This window comes from Fukomys damarensis, unplaced genomic scaffold, assembly GCF_012274545.1.
Source record: "Fukomys damarensis isolate Sample0158 unplaced genomic scaffold, DMR_v1.0_HiC HiC_scaffold_11, whole genome shotgun sequence".
Classification (NCBI taxonomy): domain Eukaryota; kingdom Metazoa; phylum Chordata; class Mammalia; order Rodentia; family Bathyergidae; genus Fukomys; species Fukomys damarensis.
The window spans coordinates 1154634-1171445 of NW_022900923.1; the positions used below are offsets into that span (position 1 = coordinate 1154634).

The 16812-nt window shown below is 55.0% G+C and overlaps 1 protein-coding gene across 6 annotated transcripts in view; it reads left to right on the forward strand.

Annotated features, from left to right (window-relative positions):
• Positions 1-16812, forward strand: part of Susd4 (sushi domain containing 4) — a 44913-nt gene that overhangs the window by 10218 nt on the left and 17883 nt on the right. For 5 of the 6 annotated variants that reach the window (XM_010642457.2, XM_010642459.2, XM_010642458.2 and 2 more), the window contains exons 1-2: positions 4681-4750; positions 7437-7649. In XM_010642457.2, the coding sequence (XP_010640759.1) occupies positions 4714-4750; positions 7437-7649 (250 nt within the window). In that variant the 5' untranslated portion in view covers positions 4681-4713. Of the gene's footprint in view, positions 1-4680; positions 4751-7436; positions 7650-16812 lie in introns of those variants that run through there. The other variant, XM_033762011.1, reaches the window with a different exon arrangement.

Consider the following 16812-nt stretch of genomic DNA (forward strand, 5'->3'; position numbering starts at 1 on the left):
TCCTCCTCCTCCTCAGTGTCCCCCAGCCCCCCGGCCTGGGCATGCCAGCCCAGCCTCTGGCTGTGAACAGAACCCTACACTTCCCCGGGGAGGTCCCTGCTACCTCTTTAGTCTTGGAGACTCGGCCCCTCCTGGGAACAGAGCCGGCCGTAGGGAGGCTCAGCCAGGTGAGGTGGGCGACCCTCAAAGCCATGGTGGAGGGGCAAAAGGCACAGGTGGTGGGCAGGTCTTCAGAGCGACGGGGCTACCTGGCTGTGGGCTCCTCTTATTCTGATTCTCACCTGGAACCCTGTTGCTCTATTGGCATGAGTTTGTTCTGTTTTAAATGTCTTACCTGGTGAAGTGTTGACATGGTTCATGAGAAGAGGAAGAAAAACAACCACGCCTCAGGATGACGCCCCTCCATCTTTATGTCTCCAAAGTTGGAGTGAATTGACCATTCCCTTAGCAGGAAACCCTTTCCGTGCCACCCTTACATCCCGGCCTGTGGGCCTCTCCCTGCAGGTGGCTTCGGCAGGCCCAGGTAGGAGGGTCGCTGAGGACCGTCCACAGCAGGAAGAGCAGAGCAGCCCTGGGCCCCCGGCCTGGGTCAGGGTCTGCAGTGTTCAGAGAGTGTGGGCTCACACGCCCGGGTACGTTTGTTCCCAGGCTTCTCATCTACAAGGAGGGGGGTACTTAGCTGTGAGCTAACATGGGCAGCGTTCCTGCAGAGTTCTGTGTGTCTAGCCTTGCATAATGTTTTGTAGTTTGCAGATATTTTTATGAAGATCCCATGTGACTTCAGTAGCCGCATAAAGGAGATGGGTGAGAAAATGTGGTATTTAAGTACACTACTGTTTAAATCACTTATCCTGCCACGTTCAAACAAAAAACCTGGGGGTGCCTGTCCTGGGGACCCCAAGGACCAGTGCCCACAGTGGTTGTGTGGCAGACAGCTGCACCCTGGGGCAGAGGGCTTGGACAGCGCCGGTTCTCTTGGTGAACTTACGTAGGCAATGGAAGTCAGAGCTCCTCCAGGGGACTATCTCAAAAACAGGCTGAGCAGCCCACACCGGCCCGTCTGTTGCTCAGCATGCATACTGAAGCTCCTGTCCTGAGCTCGGGTGAGGAGAGGGCATCATCCCGGTCAGCAGCCCATTCCCCAACCCATATTGAGGGTGTGGTCCCAGCTCCTAGGCCAGCAGGAGGTGATGGCACTTGGAGGTACCTGGTGAGAGGTAATGGGTCCCGGGACTGTGCCCGGGAGGGGAGGGTGGCCCCTTCCTCTGCTCCCAGGAGGGGCAGCTCCTCACCCCCCACACTGCTCCTGCCAGCAGCAGAATCACCTTCCCTCCTTGGGAGCTGTTCTGTCACCCCAGACCCCAGGGACACCTGGGAATGTGGATGAGCTTGAAGAGCTCGCCTTGGCCCTTCTCCTAAGCGGACGACCATGGGCTGTCTGTGCGGGGGAGGGAACGTGCTGCGCAGCTGGACGGCGTTCCCTGAAGCGTCAGTGAGACCCTGAGGTCCGAGGCAGTGTGGAAAACGCTTTGGAAATGGTGAAGCCCTGTGCAGGTGGGAAACACGTTGCAGCGTTGCCTGGAAACTGTTGCTCACAGAAAAGAGAGGAACACTTATTTCTTTAAAAAGCCAATAAATAGCCATAGGCATTTTGATATTGCATTCCAGAACCCTTTCTTAAAACTAATGACTGCGTGTTCTGGGAGGCTGTTACCAAGGAGAAACTAGAAACTGTGGACCCCAGAAGTGGAAGGGACCCCAGAAATCACCACAGGCCTCAGTACTAAAAGGTGGAAAGATGGGGTTGTTGTGCAGGTCACGAAGCCAGCAGGCAGGGACCTGGCTTGATTGTTCAGAAGAGACAGCTTTGCCAGCAGCACTCCATGACCTTTACAGGCTGCGAGGGCTCCCTGCAGCTGCGCTGTGGGGGCGGAGACCTCCACCATGGACTCCCTCGGTGCCTTGTCCTGTGCTGGTTTTGCCTCCAGGAGATGTGGGCTGTAACTGCAGCCTGAAACCCTTGGGCTCAGTCAGTCGCACGCGGACTTCTCCGCAGCAGCGTCACAGGCCGGGAGTGAAACTGCACTGGGAGTTAGCACTGTTACCAGTTTTGTTGGAGCTGAAACTGAGTGTGAGGATTTAGGGCTAATTGGGTAATCAAAGCGAATTAAATCCATAGGGGAAGTATCAGTTCTGGCATCACGTGGGGATGGTTATGACTCCCACATCTGTGGTCTTTATCCATTTTAATCAAGTCTAAATTATGCCATTAAGACTTATTTTTGCGATGTTTACATTACTCAGCTGGAGCAGACTTTATGCTCCTTTCTGGATGTTTCTTGAAACGCGCAGTCCTCAGCGTTGCTCGGGCAGGAAGGCTGCTGGATTGGCCGCCAGCACCGAGTGGGCGTGGTCTCTGCAGGTGGAGGTGGCTCTGCCGGAAGCCCTCGCCAGACTTCAGAAAGCTGGGCCCCAGAGGCGTGCGGAGTCTCCGAAGTGCACAGCTGCAGCCACAAGCAGCAGGCACTGCGGGGAGGGCAGGGTTAGGACGTAGGGCCCCGCCCAGCCTCGCTGGCTTCTGCGTGGTCTCCGTGGCCCTGCCCAAGGGAGGCGGTTTCCGGTTCCACGGTGAGAAGTCTGTTTAGCCTGATAAACAGTAACGCGCTCAGCTTGCTTTCTTTTCTCTAGAGACCCCTTAAACACGAAACTAACACGCTGAATCATGGAATGACCTAACATCAAGTTGGCAAACAAGAGGCTTAATTTAGGAGCTTTGATTTCCTTTGTTGAAACTGGCGTCTCCTCCAGGTTCCCGTGCTGCTGAGATTTTGTGCCGTCTCCCGGTAAATACTGGTTTCTCGGCTCTCAGCTCTCTGCCTGTCTTCGGTTCTGTGGCGAGTCTCTGGTTGGTTTGGTTTGATGCTTTGGGGCCCAGACAGGGACCTGCACCCCAACCGCCTCATCCTCGGCTCTCAGCTCTCTGCCTGTCTTCGGTTCTGTGGCGAGTCTCTGGTTGGTTTGGTTTGATGCTTTGGGGCCCAGACAGGGACCTGCACCCCAATAGGGCTGCTGTGGAGCTGGGCGCACACCCTCTGCGGAGACTGCTGCCCTGGACCTCGGCGTGTAGGCCCGGCCCGGCAGCACCTCTGGCTGTTTGGGCCAAGATGCGGGCTCTTGTTAGCAGTATTTGTGGTTGTCCCCAAGTTCAACAGTCATTTTCATAGATATTTAACTAGAACAAGCCAGGAGCGAGGCTGGCTCAGCTGTCCCGGGTGGTGTCTGAATCAGGAAGTGGCCGTTCTCCAGGGCGCAGCTGAGGATCAGTCACCTGACAGCTTGCAGGTGTTGATGGTGCGCTCAGCACCTGCCACACACTGGTTTGCATGTGTTTACAACACTGAAATGTCACGGTGGCCCCGGAAATAGGTCCTATTCTTACAACATTCATTTTTTAGATAAACTCAAAACAGAGGGTAAGTGACTTATTCCAGGTTACACAGCTAGAAAGCAGCGGGAGGGGGATTCTAAGCAGGCAGTCCCCACCCAGGACCAGAGCAAGGAGGCCGCTGTGGAAGTCACTGCAGTGAATGTGGTAAGGCGGGAGGTGTCAAAAGCAGTTCTGTGACCCACAAAGAGAAATATGGTTTATGTTGCAAGCAAGCAAGCAAGTGTGCTCGGACCAAGGAAACTGCAGCACTCGGGACCCGGCGTTTCTGTGCAGGGTGCGTGCTGATTGCTCCTTTCCGGGCCACTGATTTCTACAGAGTACAGTTTAAGACCTAAGAAAAATAAGGCCGCAGCTTGCAGGTCCAGACTGCCATGCCCTAGTGGGCTGGCCTCGCGGGACGGCCTGTTCCCGGTGTTTGTTGATCGAGTGCTGCAGAGGAACAGTGACGCTCAACAAGTAGGCCGCACACCGAGAGGTCCGACAGGAGACTGTTTGGGAAGGCAGGTCAGGGAGAGGAGAGAGAGGAAGAAGGGGCAAAGAAAGGAAGGTCCTTTTATTGGTTTTGGGCTGGGCTGTTGCTTATTTGTGAGGAGTGGGCTACTTTTAACCTGTCCCAGGCCAGATTGCCTTTTATGGGCTCGTCCTGCAGACACAGGTTTAACTCCTCTCGGGGGAGGGAAACTAAAGATAGGAGCACAGGTCGTTTTAAGAGGCAAGAAGAACCAGGAAAATGCAGCCTGTGATGGCGGTGTCAGGTGCCTAACAAGTGCTGCCAGCTCCTTTGCCCCAGAGCCCAGCAAGGAATAAGTATATAAGCATAATAGTTTCCTGTCCTTAGCTCTATCCTTTAATAACTGCCTTTCTCCTTGTCTTTCTTTTCTAAGAACGAAGCCAAAGGTTGGTCAGACTGGAACACAAAAGGTCACGAAGCACTTGGTGCTTTTGTTGTGTTCCATGTTAGATGAGTTTTTATAGAGCGAATCTCATTTCCCACTGACACTTGTTGAGATTTCAAGCATCTTGTCTCTTTGTGTCCTGCAGGGTCTGCCCATGCAGGCCTGGTCCCCAATCCTTCGGGAGGGCTCCACGGCTGCTGGCCCCTCTGGGGTTGGCGGGGGACCCCTGCTCCACTGTCTGGGAGCCCCGTTTCATCATCGGTCCTTGAGGCAACTATCTGTCGCCTGGCAGGGGACTGCAGCTCTGATGAGTCTTTGGTGGATTCTCTAGACTCTGGCACAGGAAGAGCCACGCTGCTGTCAGGGTGGATGGCGTCTTGGGTGATGCTGGGAGCCTCGCTGGCTGGTGAGCAGGGCAAGGGCTGCCAGGCAAGGGGCGGGGGAGCCTGCTGCCAGGTGCTCCGTGTGACCCGGACACCAGCATGGGAGCTCCTTGCTCTGTGGTGGCACCGGTCTCTGGTGTGCATCACTTAACCTGCTGTGGGCTCCCTGCCGTTGACTCTCCTCACTGTCTTCGCTTGTCCATCCCCTCTGCTGTGCCAGGGACTGGTGGCTGGGCCGAGGGCAGGGGGAACAGGTGGGGTGCTCTGCCAGAGGGCAGAGGGGGCAGGAAACCCTGCGGCTCCCGCGTCTGTACTTCCATAAAGTGTCTTCATTTACTGAGGGCAGCAGCCTCTTCCTGATGGGCTCCGCCTTTCCCTGACTCCCAGATTTCCCTCCCTCTCCAGAGAGAGTGGCTCTGTGGCCGAGGATGGGGCCACGATGGCTGGGCAGAGGGCGGGGCGACTGGCTGCACGTGTGTGGGCTTGTATATGTAATATGTGTGTGGGCGTGCCCGCGTGTGCGTGACGGTGTGTGTGCTTGTGCATGTGGGTGCATTATTGTGTGCACTGTGTGTGTGTTGGTGTGTACTGTGCACATGTGGGTGCATTACTGTGTGCCCGTGTGTGTGTGCACTGTGTGCACGTGTGTATAGTGCACCTGTGCATGTGTGTACTGTGTGCACAACTGTGTGTACAGTGTGTGCGTGTACACGTGTACTGCACGCACACATGTGACTTGCACACATGTGGGTGGGTGTCGTGCATTGTGCATGTACCAGGTGTACATGTGTGTACTGTGTGCACACATGTGACTTGCACATGTGTGGGTGTGCCATGCACGTGTGCATGTACCACGTGTGCATGTGTGTGCATGTACTGTGTGCACATGTGTGTATAGTGCACCTGTGTATGTGTGTACGGCGTGCACAACTGTGTACAGTGCATTGTGTGCACATGTGTGCATGTGTATATGTGTGTGCATGTACTGTGTGCACATTTGTGCTTGCAGGTGAGACTTGTGTACCATGTGCACATGTGTACCTGTGCATATGTGCTTACATGTGCTTGCACAGTGCGTGTATGTACTTATGCATGCCTTGTGTACATGCAGTGTGTGTGTGTACACACATGTGTGTATGTGTAGGCACTGGGGAAGGTGCAGGTGTCTCAGTCCTGCCTCCAGCTCCTGTATTGGGAGAAAGAGGGGTGATGTGTCTGGGCTGTGGACTGGGTGAAGGCTGTGGAAAATGGAGGAATACAGACCACTTGGCTTGGGAGGAGAGAGGCAGGCAGCAAGGTGTGAAGAGAAAGTGTGCCGCAGGGAGCCCTGCACACCTCTTTTCTTTCTGTGGAACACAGTACTTCTAGTTCTGGAACTGCTAGAGCTGTCGGTGCAGTTTCCTGATGGGTGCAGCAGCCTAGCTGGTATACAACCCCTTCCATCCACCCACCCATCCATCCATCCAACCGTCCACGTACAGTATGCCTATCCATCCATGCACTCATCTGCCTACTCACACATCTGTCCGCCCATTCATCCACCCGACTCTCCATCCACCTATCCCTGTGTCTGTTCACTCACCTATCCACCGCCCACCTATCCATCCATCCCATCCACCCACCCCTGCCCTGCACCCATGCACCAGCCTTCATGAGCAGCACCTCGCGCTACACACAGTAGCGGGTGCTGAGGAGGGGTCCTGTCCAGGAGTCACAGCCACTGGGACCCGCCTCCGTCTGTCCCTTCCCCACGCCCCTACCTGGCCTCCATCTGGCTCTGCCTCTGCAGTCCCAGGGGTGAGCGGAGCACTTTCCCGGGCTGCAGCCCACCCCAGGCAGTGCCTGCTGCCCCTTCACAACCTTCTGATGACATGTGTGCCCCAGCCCTGCTCTGCAGACTTGGAGTGGTGACAGAGAACACACCCTCGCAGAGTTCTGGGAGCACAGAGCCCCACAGGTCAGAGCCTCTTGTTGCCAATCTTGCCACCTCAGTGCCTCAGGTTTAAAAGGCTACACTGAAGCCAGGTGTGGTGGTGCACACCTGCAATCCTGATATACAGGAGGCTGAGACAGGAGGATTGCCAGGAGTTCCAGGCCAGCCTGGGCTCCATAGCGACACTCTGTCTAAAAAACACTAGCACACTGAGAGGTTGCCCATTCTTGATCTGGGGACCCTTGGCAACGTGCAGTGTCTCCCTCAAAACACATGAAACTGTGACCAGGGGCTTCCCAGTGCCCCTGGCAGGTGGACACAGGTGCTTGGTCCTGACCTGCTCCTGCTTGGTACGGATCGTGTCGGGTGTGGGTCCCTCCCGCCTGCATCCCCTTGCCCCATGGCCCCCTGTGGTCCTCTCCAGAGTCCTGGCAAGGGCCTCAGCACAGCTTCCTGCCTTGAGGGGCTCACAGGGCTGGCGCGGCACAGCAGGTGGAGAGCCACCTTCTGCGAGCAGGGCCTTGGTGACCAGACCCGTAGCCCACTTGGTGCCCTGGAGCAGCGCTTGCCCCCTTGGCCGGAGCTGGGCTGTGTGGCGCCTGCTCTGGGGACTTATGGGCTGCTCTGGTGGGCACAGGGAGGCCTGGCAGCCCTGCACCGTGGGCGCACAGGAGACCGCGGCCTGCGGTGATGTTGGGTCTGAGCGCTGGGCCGTGGGACAGCAGCGCCTATGGCGGAAGGCTGAGCTCATGTGCCTCTCCTCTCTGTCCACACAGGACTTGAGGACCTGCGCACGTGTGCCGACCCCGGTGTCCCAGAGCACGGCTTCCGGGCCCCCAGCGGAGGCGTCTTCTTCGAGGACTCCGTGACCCGGTTCCACTGCCAGGACGGCTTCAAATTGAAGGGCTCCATCAAGAGGCTGTGTGTGAAGTACCCCAATGGGACACTGGGCTGGGTCCCCAGCGACGGGCCGGTCTGCATGAAGGAAGGTGGGTGCTCGCCAAGGCCCAGCTGTGGGCGACAGAGGGGCTGGCCCACCCCCCAAGAGACGAGACACCGGGCCCTGCCGACCCCGCACAGGATTGACTGTCTACGGCCAGTCGCTGCACCCTGTGCTCTGTGGGTCCCTGGCGGGTGGGAGCCTCTGGCGGACCGCGTTTCCGGTTACCCTGAGTGTGGGCAGTGGCAAGATGCCAGTCACAGCTGCTGCTTCCCTAACGTGCTGGTCAGAAGCTTCACATCTCTGCTTTCATTCACTGCAGACCCCCTTTAGAGTTCTGAGAAGCAGGTAGGGTTCCGCTGACCGGAACTCTTGAGTGGCTAATTTTATATCCCAGACATCAGCAGGGCTGATGTCAGAATAGGTGTGAACACGACCAATTTCCGTGAGGCATGGAAATTCTATTTCATTGAGTTTCCTAGGAATTAGTTTGGATTTCTCTTGATGTTGTTATTATTTTGGGGTGAGCTTTTATAATAATCATAGGTAAATGATTATTATGATTTAATGTGTAATTCCTTTATAAAACCTAATTTAATCTGTCAAGCATTAAAAAATACCTATTATACTCTTAGGGAAATCATAAAGGATGACTAAGACAGTCTCTTGCCCTTAAAGTACTTGGTATCTTTGCCTTTTATTTTCAAGATATGCATATTTTAAAGCCCAAATTCTTATAATAAAGACTTACAAAAAGGCTGCCAGGAGGCAGCACTTGCATCATGCATCCTTAGATGCGAGCCCTGTTTCCAAGGTGGGTCCAGAACATCAGTCTTGGTGTCGCCATTTTGGAAAGTTGGAGGAACAGGCATCGCCTAAGTCTGGTAGTGTATTTATTTTTCATCCTGCTGGTAATTTGGTTGGTCTTGGAAAGTCTGTGTGGAGAGATTGCATTTGCTGCTGTGATGGTGGAGCAAATCTTTGCTGTTAGTGTCCTGGGCCCTCTTCAGCTGCGTGGTGCACTGGAGCCTCGGACACCCAGAGTCTGCACCTGGGGACCTCCTTCTTGTGTCCTGCTCCTGTCTGGTTTCTGAGTTGAGGTCCATCCTGGCCTGAGTTCTCAGAGGGTGGGGGTCTTCAGTGGTGAGGACAGTAATAGCCGGCCCGTCACAGCTCTGTAGGGCTCAGCCCAGCCGGGTCTCCGCCTTCACATGTCCTGTTAGGGAAACCACACCTCGGAGAGGTTGGCAGCCCAGGCGTGCGAGGTCCTGTGTGCTTCTCGGCGTGCCAGCCCCACCACCCAACGGGAGACGCTGCCCTGCTGGGGGCCGAGCTCCGCATACGGAGAACGCGAGCCCAGGGAGGTGCCAGGTGAGGGTCGCCCCGGGTGCCCGGATACTGCAGCAGCAGCTTCTGCCTCTGCCTGCCCCGGGCACAGCCCTGACTGCTGGGCCAGATTCCTTTCACCCCGAAGATGTCCATGTTCCTCCGGGATGGAGACCTGGAGCCCTCACCTCGGGGGCCGGGAGGAGGACGCACAGGCGGAGAGGGGCCGGGATCCGACCAAGGACAGCGTGCCCGGGGCAGGACGCAGCCTCCTGGGCCTCTACCTTCCTGACACGTGGGGCTGTGTGGGGGCCGTGTCCAGGGCTGCACCCTGCCTGCTCCTCAGCCCCCACTCCCTGCGGACCCTGTCCCGGGAGCGGATCCAGTGGCGGGACCCAGTCCCGGGGGCAGAGCGTTTTGGAGGCCACGGTCCCGACCAGACGAACACAGCACCAAGTCCGGGTCCCCTGTGCAGGGGGCAGCGTCCAGGGGGAGCAGCCGAGGAAGCCGCTGCCAGTGTGAGGCCACGTTTCCTCCTCCACTTCTTTTGCACTGGCAGGGCACAGACCAGAGGACGGATTCTGGGCTTGATTTTTAAAGGGACCTAAACGACTGTTTGCTGGGTTCCCGAGTCGGCAGTCGGCGGTGAGGTGGCGTCTGAAGCTCCAGCGTCCCTCCTGCCTGGGGTCCTGGTGCTGGAAAGGCCAGTGGGGCTTCCGCGTCCAGGCGGCTCGGGCCTAGGCACCCCCGGGTGCAGACGAAGCCGGACACACACCCAGCGCTCCCCTCTTCTGCGTCCCATCCTGCCCTGGTGCTTTGGGATGTAGAGGGAGAGTGTGGACGCGCGAGGCAGCTTTAATATTTGAGGACTCCCCGGGCCCTTGTCTGTGAGGCGGGAGCCCTCTGTCCTCCTGGCAGAGAAGGCCCTGGCCCGCCCCTCGTCGTGGCCACATCTGAGCAGCACCACGGGACACCCGGGGGCCGCTCGCCTCAGGCGGAGCCTTTGGGGTGCTGCCACCAGGACAGGGACTCCGAGAGCAGCAGCAGTGAGGCCTCAGCCCCCAGCATCCTTCCCTGCCCAGTGCAGCATCTGTGCTTCTCTCCCCACCCAGCGGCCCTACTGTGGGGTGCAGCGGGGGCTCACGGCCTGCGGGAGAAGTGCAGGACTCAGGAAGGCCACACGCCCTGGCCCTGCGCAAGGCGGAGCTGAAGCTTAGGTCCCAGCCCCTGCTTTCCATGCTCACACCACGGGCCGGGGAGGCCTCTCCCCAGGGAGGGCCACGTCTGGGAAGCATGGAGTGGGGTGCAGGTGGCCCACCGCGTGCCCCGACAAAACCCCGGAGGCGCCTCGCTGGGGTCGGAAGCGACCTGTGCGACGGACCCCTGCTCACACCCGCTGCACTTCGAGGCAGGGAGTCGCGTTTGTGTGCGAGACACCCAGGGCTTGGTGTGCAGGGCGGCGGTCGGACCCAGCTTCGAAAGGGAGAGGAGAGGGGCTGCTCTCTGGTGCTCGGCAGAGCCTCTGACAGCGTTCACATCCGGTGTCCCGAGAGCCAGCACCGCCTCTGTCCCCAGGAAGAAGCAAAGGCCTCAGAATCCGAGTAAGCGGGCAGGCGGGGCCTCACCCAGAGCCTGTCTTCTCCATCCCAAGCAGTGGGGGCCTGGGCTCAGTGTCCCCAGTCCCCTGGCAGTCCCGGGGGCTTTAGATGCCCCTGGCTTGGGCTCAGGGTGCACCAGACACGGATCCAGGGCAGCGCCCACCACACCCAGCCTGCTGTGTCTCCAAGTCAACCCTTGCTTTGCTGGGCTCTTGTAGAGTGCAAAAGACAAAAACAGGCATCTTTCTGAGCCTTGCCCCGAGGCCTGGGCTCCATAGTCCTGACCAGGATGGCCACAGAGATGAGCGATTTGGTGGAAGGCAGCTCTCCGAGTTTCCGGGCCAGGTGCCATGTGAGTTTCAGTGTCATTCTTACAGTATAAATGTTGGATTAAAGGATCCGACTGGGCTCATCTGCTAACGCCGGCAGTGGAGTTGGCAGCAGACTCCTTTCCTCACGGGAACTGTGGGCCCAGGCCCGCCTTTCCACAGCCGCTCGTACGTGAGGGTGCATGGTGCCCCCACCCCATAGCTTCCCGGACAGACGGATGTGCTGGAAATGTGCTTAGCGTCTCCATCTTCTCGGGTGTGTTTTCTGTCATCAGAATGTCTTTCCTGTGCCTTGGACCTGCGCTTTCTGCACAACAGCCTTGCCTTTGGGGGCATGTGCTCGCAGGAGTGCGTGGGTGTCTCCGGAGATCCTGCCCTGGGCCCGCTCAGGTGGCCGGAGGGGCCCCTTCCGGCCCACACCCACTGTGTCCCACTGACAGGAAGTACTGCCTTCCCAGACTCCCTCCTGTGCGGCTTTAGTGGATTTGCTTTATGTTCTTAAAAAGATTTCCTGAGCTTAAATGTGCCCGTGACTGAAAGGAAAAGAAATCCAGAGGAAGTGAAGTCAGGTCAGGCGGGGCTGAGCCTGTAGAGAAGTGACAGAAAGGACCAGTTGTCACCATGGTGAGAGGACAGCCCCAGGCCCGGGGCAAGGGTGGCAAGGCTGCCCGGCTGGTGTGAGTGCGGGGTGCCATACCCCAGTGCGACTCCTACATGGCCAAAACATCTCCAGCGCTGGGGCCCTGCTGACCTCAGTGCCGTGTTCCTGGGGCACGAGGGGCTTCGGGCCCGTGGGAGCCACAGCCTCATGCCTCACCCCGTGTCAGCATGGCCCAGAGTGGCCCTGAGCACCAAGCCAGCTTTGCAGGTTCTGCAGGAAGCAGCTGCTCACAAGCTCTGGGCTGAATCACCACCCCATGCCGGCCATGGCTCCTGGCGCGTTCCAGGATCCCAGCAGTCCATGCTGCCAGCAAGGGCTGTTTTGCCTCTCCCCTTTGAGTCTCCAACTTGGTTTGTGTCTGGGACTCAGCACCCGCTCTGCAAGGCCACCCTGTCCCTGCCCTCAGCCCCGCTGTCTACGTGCAGAGGGTCCTGTCCCTGATCCCTAGAACAAGTGTCATCCTTGCTCTGCCCTCTAAGACTTGGCCTTTCCCGTTTCCATGTAACACAGACTTGAACTTGTAATGTGATTGTGTTGTTGGGGGAAATAATGGCTTTACAATACTGAGTTTTCCAATTGAAGAACGTGGAATATTCCCCCATTTAACTCTTTGCAATTTTTCCAATAATGTTTTATAGTTTTCTATGGGTTGGGGTCTTGCCTTCTATTAGATTACAAATTACAAATCCACATTTTTGGATGCTATTGATAGATATTTTAGATTTCTAAATGGTTCATGTGTAGAAATTCGTACGTGCTTAAGCTCATTGCTAATCTCTCTGTTTGTCTTGGTAACTTCTTCCTTGCCCTGTATGCACAATGCAGCTTTCCTTTCCTGGGCTCTAACAGCTTGGTTCTCCCTGCCGCACTCCTGCTGGGCTGGGACACCAGCAGGAAGAGTGGGCCTCCTTTCCCTTCTCAGTCTCAAATGGGTGCCTCCTATGTTTTATCCGAAGGAGATCCTTCTTTATATAGTGGCACTTCGGTTCACGAGCTTAATTCGCACCACGATTCCAGTCACAGCCGAATTGGATGAGAACCGAATCAAATTTCCCCAGAAGGTCATTGAACCTCACCAGTGAATTTGATTCGGTTCTCATCCAATTGAGTTTGCAACCACACTTGTGGAGAGAATCAAGTTCATGAACCAGTGTGCCATTTTCTTCAATTCCTAGCTAATTAACATTTTTTCCTTGTCATATCATGAATAGATTTTCAGTTTTATCAAGTGCATTTTCCTAGCTATTCAGATGATAATTTTCTTCTTCATTTTGCTAACATAGTGAGTCACGTTGGTTAGATCCTTAAATGTTAAATTGACTTAGTATTATTTTCTTTTGCATTTAATGCTGGGTGGTTTGCTAAAATCTTATTTTTAAGTCTTGCATTTATGTTGAACTGGATGGGCTGACATTTCCCTTCCTGTAACTCTCCTAGCCCTGTTACTGATTCCCTCACAGGAGACTGGGACTGCAGGGAGGCTGCTATCAGCACTCGTGGGGAAGCCACACAGGGCTGGAGTTCTCTTTGCAGGGATTTCAGTTTGGACTTTGGTTTCTTTAACATTTCATAGGGGTATAACTGCTTTTTGTTTTTACTTGTGTCAGTTCTGGTAACTTACACAGTTTTTAGCTCGGGAATCTGATTCCCAAATTTTCTAATTTTATAGCATCCTCTTTTTAAAATATAGGATATGTGATGGTTTTATGTTTTTGCTCTTACCTGCTTGTGTATATTGTCCCTCTGAGGTTTTAAAATCAGTTTGGCCTATGATTTATCAATTTTACTAATTTCAAAGAATTTCACTTTTTTGATTCTCTGTGTTTCTTGTTTCATTAATGCTCATGAGTATTTACTTCCTTGTACTTTGGGTTTAGCTATCTTTTTTCTGCCTTTTTTAGAACAATTCTTAAGTATTAATGATAATTCCAAATATGTATGCACCTAAGTTTACAAAACAAAATCAGTATAACTTTAATCCACAGTCACAGACCAAGGGGGAAGAAGAGAAAGCCAATCAGGATATGAAAAATGTAAACAATGTGATTAACAAATGAGTTAAATGAGTAAAGTCCATATTCATGATTTTTAAATATTTCTCTTTTCCTACTTTTGTTCTTAGGTTTAAAGGGAAATTTATAGCTGCAGTTTTCTCTGCATATATTTCATTTTTATTTATTTTCATTGTCTCTTTTTGGACCCATGGATTATTTATAAAGCTATTATTTGGTTTCTAAACATATAGTTTTCTAACTATTAATTTCTGCCTTAACTACAGTGTCCAGAAAACATGGGCTGTAATTGCAGAGGTTGGCAGTGTGTGGAGACTTTCTTTGTGTTCCGCAAATGTTTAGAGGAATATGTGGGAGTCTCAGTCCTGCAGACTGGACAGCTAAGAACACACCAAAAATTACTACCATGGTGGTAAATAACAAAACACAAAGGTGCTAACTGTCCTTATCAACCACAAATAAATAAAATCACCAATCTGTAGGTTAAAAAGAGAAAGACACTAAGTCCAGGAAGCATGCTGACATAATAACTTTGCTTTGACCAACTGTCTTTGGCATGGTTTTTCTCAGTGGCTGTAAGCTGGGACATAGTAACAATTCCCTGTTAAGGTTAAGCAAAGACGCACAGGTATAGATGCTCTGATGCTGCTTCACAACAGCCAGTATCCTTAAAGACGGAGGAGAAGGCCCTGCCTGCACTGTAGGGAGAAAACCACCGACGTCGCCCTGCTTCTCTGCGAGGCGCCCCTTGCTGGCCCCGCTTTCTGGGCAGCCCCCGTCTCCTCTGCCGGCTCCACCAGCTCCACCACTCCGGGTGACTGTTCTGCTTGTGCAGTCTGCTCCTGTGCAGATGGCGGTGGTCTGCGCGGTGTCCTGGGTTAGGTGGGGACGGGGGCTCTCCTCCGCGGAGAGGGAGGGGCAGCCTGGAGGAGTGAGCGCAGTGTGAGGCGATGCTGAGGGAAGACAGGGCCTGAGCTGCGGTTCACCCCACCCTGACAGGCTGCACGCTGGCCTCAGGCTCAGCGCTCTGTGGAAGGACGGCACCATTTTGCTCTTGGCTCGGGGTTTCTTCGGTGCAAAGACAATTGAACCGCGCAGAAAGCAGTGGACAGCCCCCCACCGGCCCCTGCGGGTACCCCAGCTCTGCCCCCTGCAGGCAGAGCCGCGCTGAGAGCCGCTCCACAGCACCGAGGCCCAGCCTCTCGCCCCAGCCTCCCGGCCTGCCCTGTCCCTCGGTCTCCACTGCTGCCCGCTCCATCTGGGAGGTCAGTTTGTGCATCGGTGTAAACGTCCAGTCTGGCCTAAGGCCCTAAGGCCCTCTCGCTCCCTCTTCATGGTTTCCTTACACTGAAGTCCAGTGTCACCAGGAGCGAGATGAAGGCAAAGGCGGTGTGGACAGGAAAGGTGACTCCCAGAGTGGGAGTCTTATCCTGAGAGGCCACTTGCACCTCTTGTACCTGAGCACTGTGATTGTGCGCAGGGCCTTTGGCACTGAGCTGCAACCTCAGCCTTCTTTTTTATTTTTTTATTCATGAGGTCTTGCTAAGTCCCCCGGCTGCCCCAGGGGTCTCAGACTTTCTACCCTCCTGCTTCAGCCTCTCAGAGTGGGAAGATTGCAGGCCTGCGTGCCACACCCAGGTCTACATTGTAATTGTTAGTGACAGAATCAGATGCTGATAAGTACTTTTTAGAGTCCTTGGTAATAATATGTTTGAAGCAGCTTTTAAAAGTCTCCCTGTCGAGTGGTTGAATCTAAGCTATAGAAAATTGTGTCTCAGTCCCCAGGTTGACAATCAAGGGTGACATATATGACATATATGTGCACCTTCCATAGGAACCTACTTCAGACTTTGGATTTGGGTCTCTCCTTGGCCCAGTGGTGTGTAGGACGGCACTTTTTTAGTGCTGGGCAGCGGCAGAGCCTGGAGGTCAGGAGGTGGATCCCTGAGGCTTCCTGGGCATCGCAGTGCCTGCTAGGCTGGTGTACACCGGAGGTGTTAAACAGCTTCCACGTTCACTGTCTGTGCCTTTCGTGGCTCGCTCTGGAGGTGGCCAGTTGCAAATTCAGGAGCATCTGTAGTCTGTGTGAAACTCTAGCATTGGTGGAAATTTTCTTCCGACGCTAAGGGGCCTGGGTTCTTTCTTTCCGTAGAACTGAGCAAGGTCCATGTGTTGAGGGTCACAGCTGGACCCAGTGGGGCACATGCGTTGTCCAAGCGCTCTCCTTCCGCCCTCCCCTCCACCCGTGGGCGCCAGCAGCCAACTTGGAGCGGCTGTGGATGGCTTTTCCCACCCAGGTGCAGGTTTTGTTAGAGCTGCTCTGTGTTAACTCAGCTAGCACTGAGCACGGCCTCCTGCCCCCACCTTGGCAGGATTGGAGTCTGCCTCCTACTGTGTGGCCTGGCCACCTCCTGGAGTGCTCCTCTGGGGCACAGCACAGACCCTCAGGCCCTGGGGTCCCCTCCAAACCTTAGGCCTTCCGGAAGCCTTGCACACTCTGTTCACCCCCTGGTGGCCGGATGTAGTCCTTCTGCTCCCAGCCGCCAGCATCTACAAGTCTGTGACATCCCAGCGGCCCTTTACAACTGGCCAGCGCCCGAGTACACTGGCCAATTAATTCTTGAGCAGATTATACGTCTATCATGAAAATAGTTGCTCCGACTTACAAATTACTGCCACGGGATCTGTTTACAGCCAAGACTGTACAGACAGATGCCTTGATAGATGTGTTTTTATTTGCTGTGAATAATTTCTGCATGGAGTCATTGGAAAGACATGGCTCACACTGCATTAAGAGGATGGGTGGTGGGATACCAGCGGTTGTGCATACGACTGTCCATTTCGGGACAACTCCGGGACTGTTGTGGGGTCCACCTGGGGGGATTCAGCTACTCCTACAGGAAAACTGCTGGCTGAGCACGAACAGTTAGGAAATGCTTTCCACAGCCGGAAATGCAAGTGTGAGAGGTAACATTGAAACCAGACATGCCCCCAGCAGGACTGCCTGGTGCGGCCACAGCCTGGGGAGGCAGAGGCCAGGTTCTGGGGGCTGAGCAGCGGAACCACACCGGAAGTAATGTCCAGCCCTGGAGGCCGAGGTCTGGCGGCTCCCGCCACAGTTCCTCCTGGCCAGTGTGCACGCAGGGGTGGAGAGGGGAAGCGGTACAGGAGGCGGGTGACGTGGGTCCTGCTCTCCAGCCCATGGGGTGACGAAGGCTAGGGTGAAGGTGCCCTGATGAACACAGTGACTTCCAGGGCCACACTGGGCAGTGAGCTGGCTCTACCC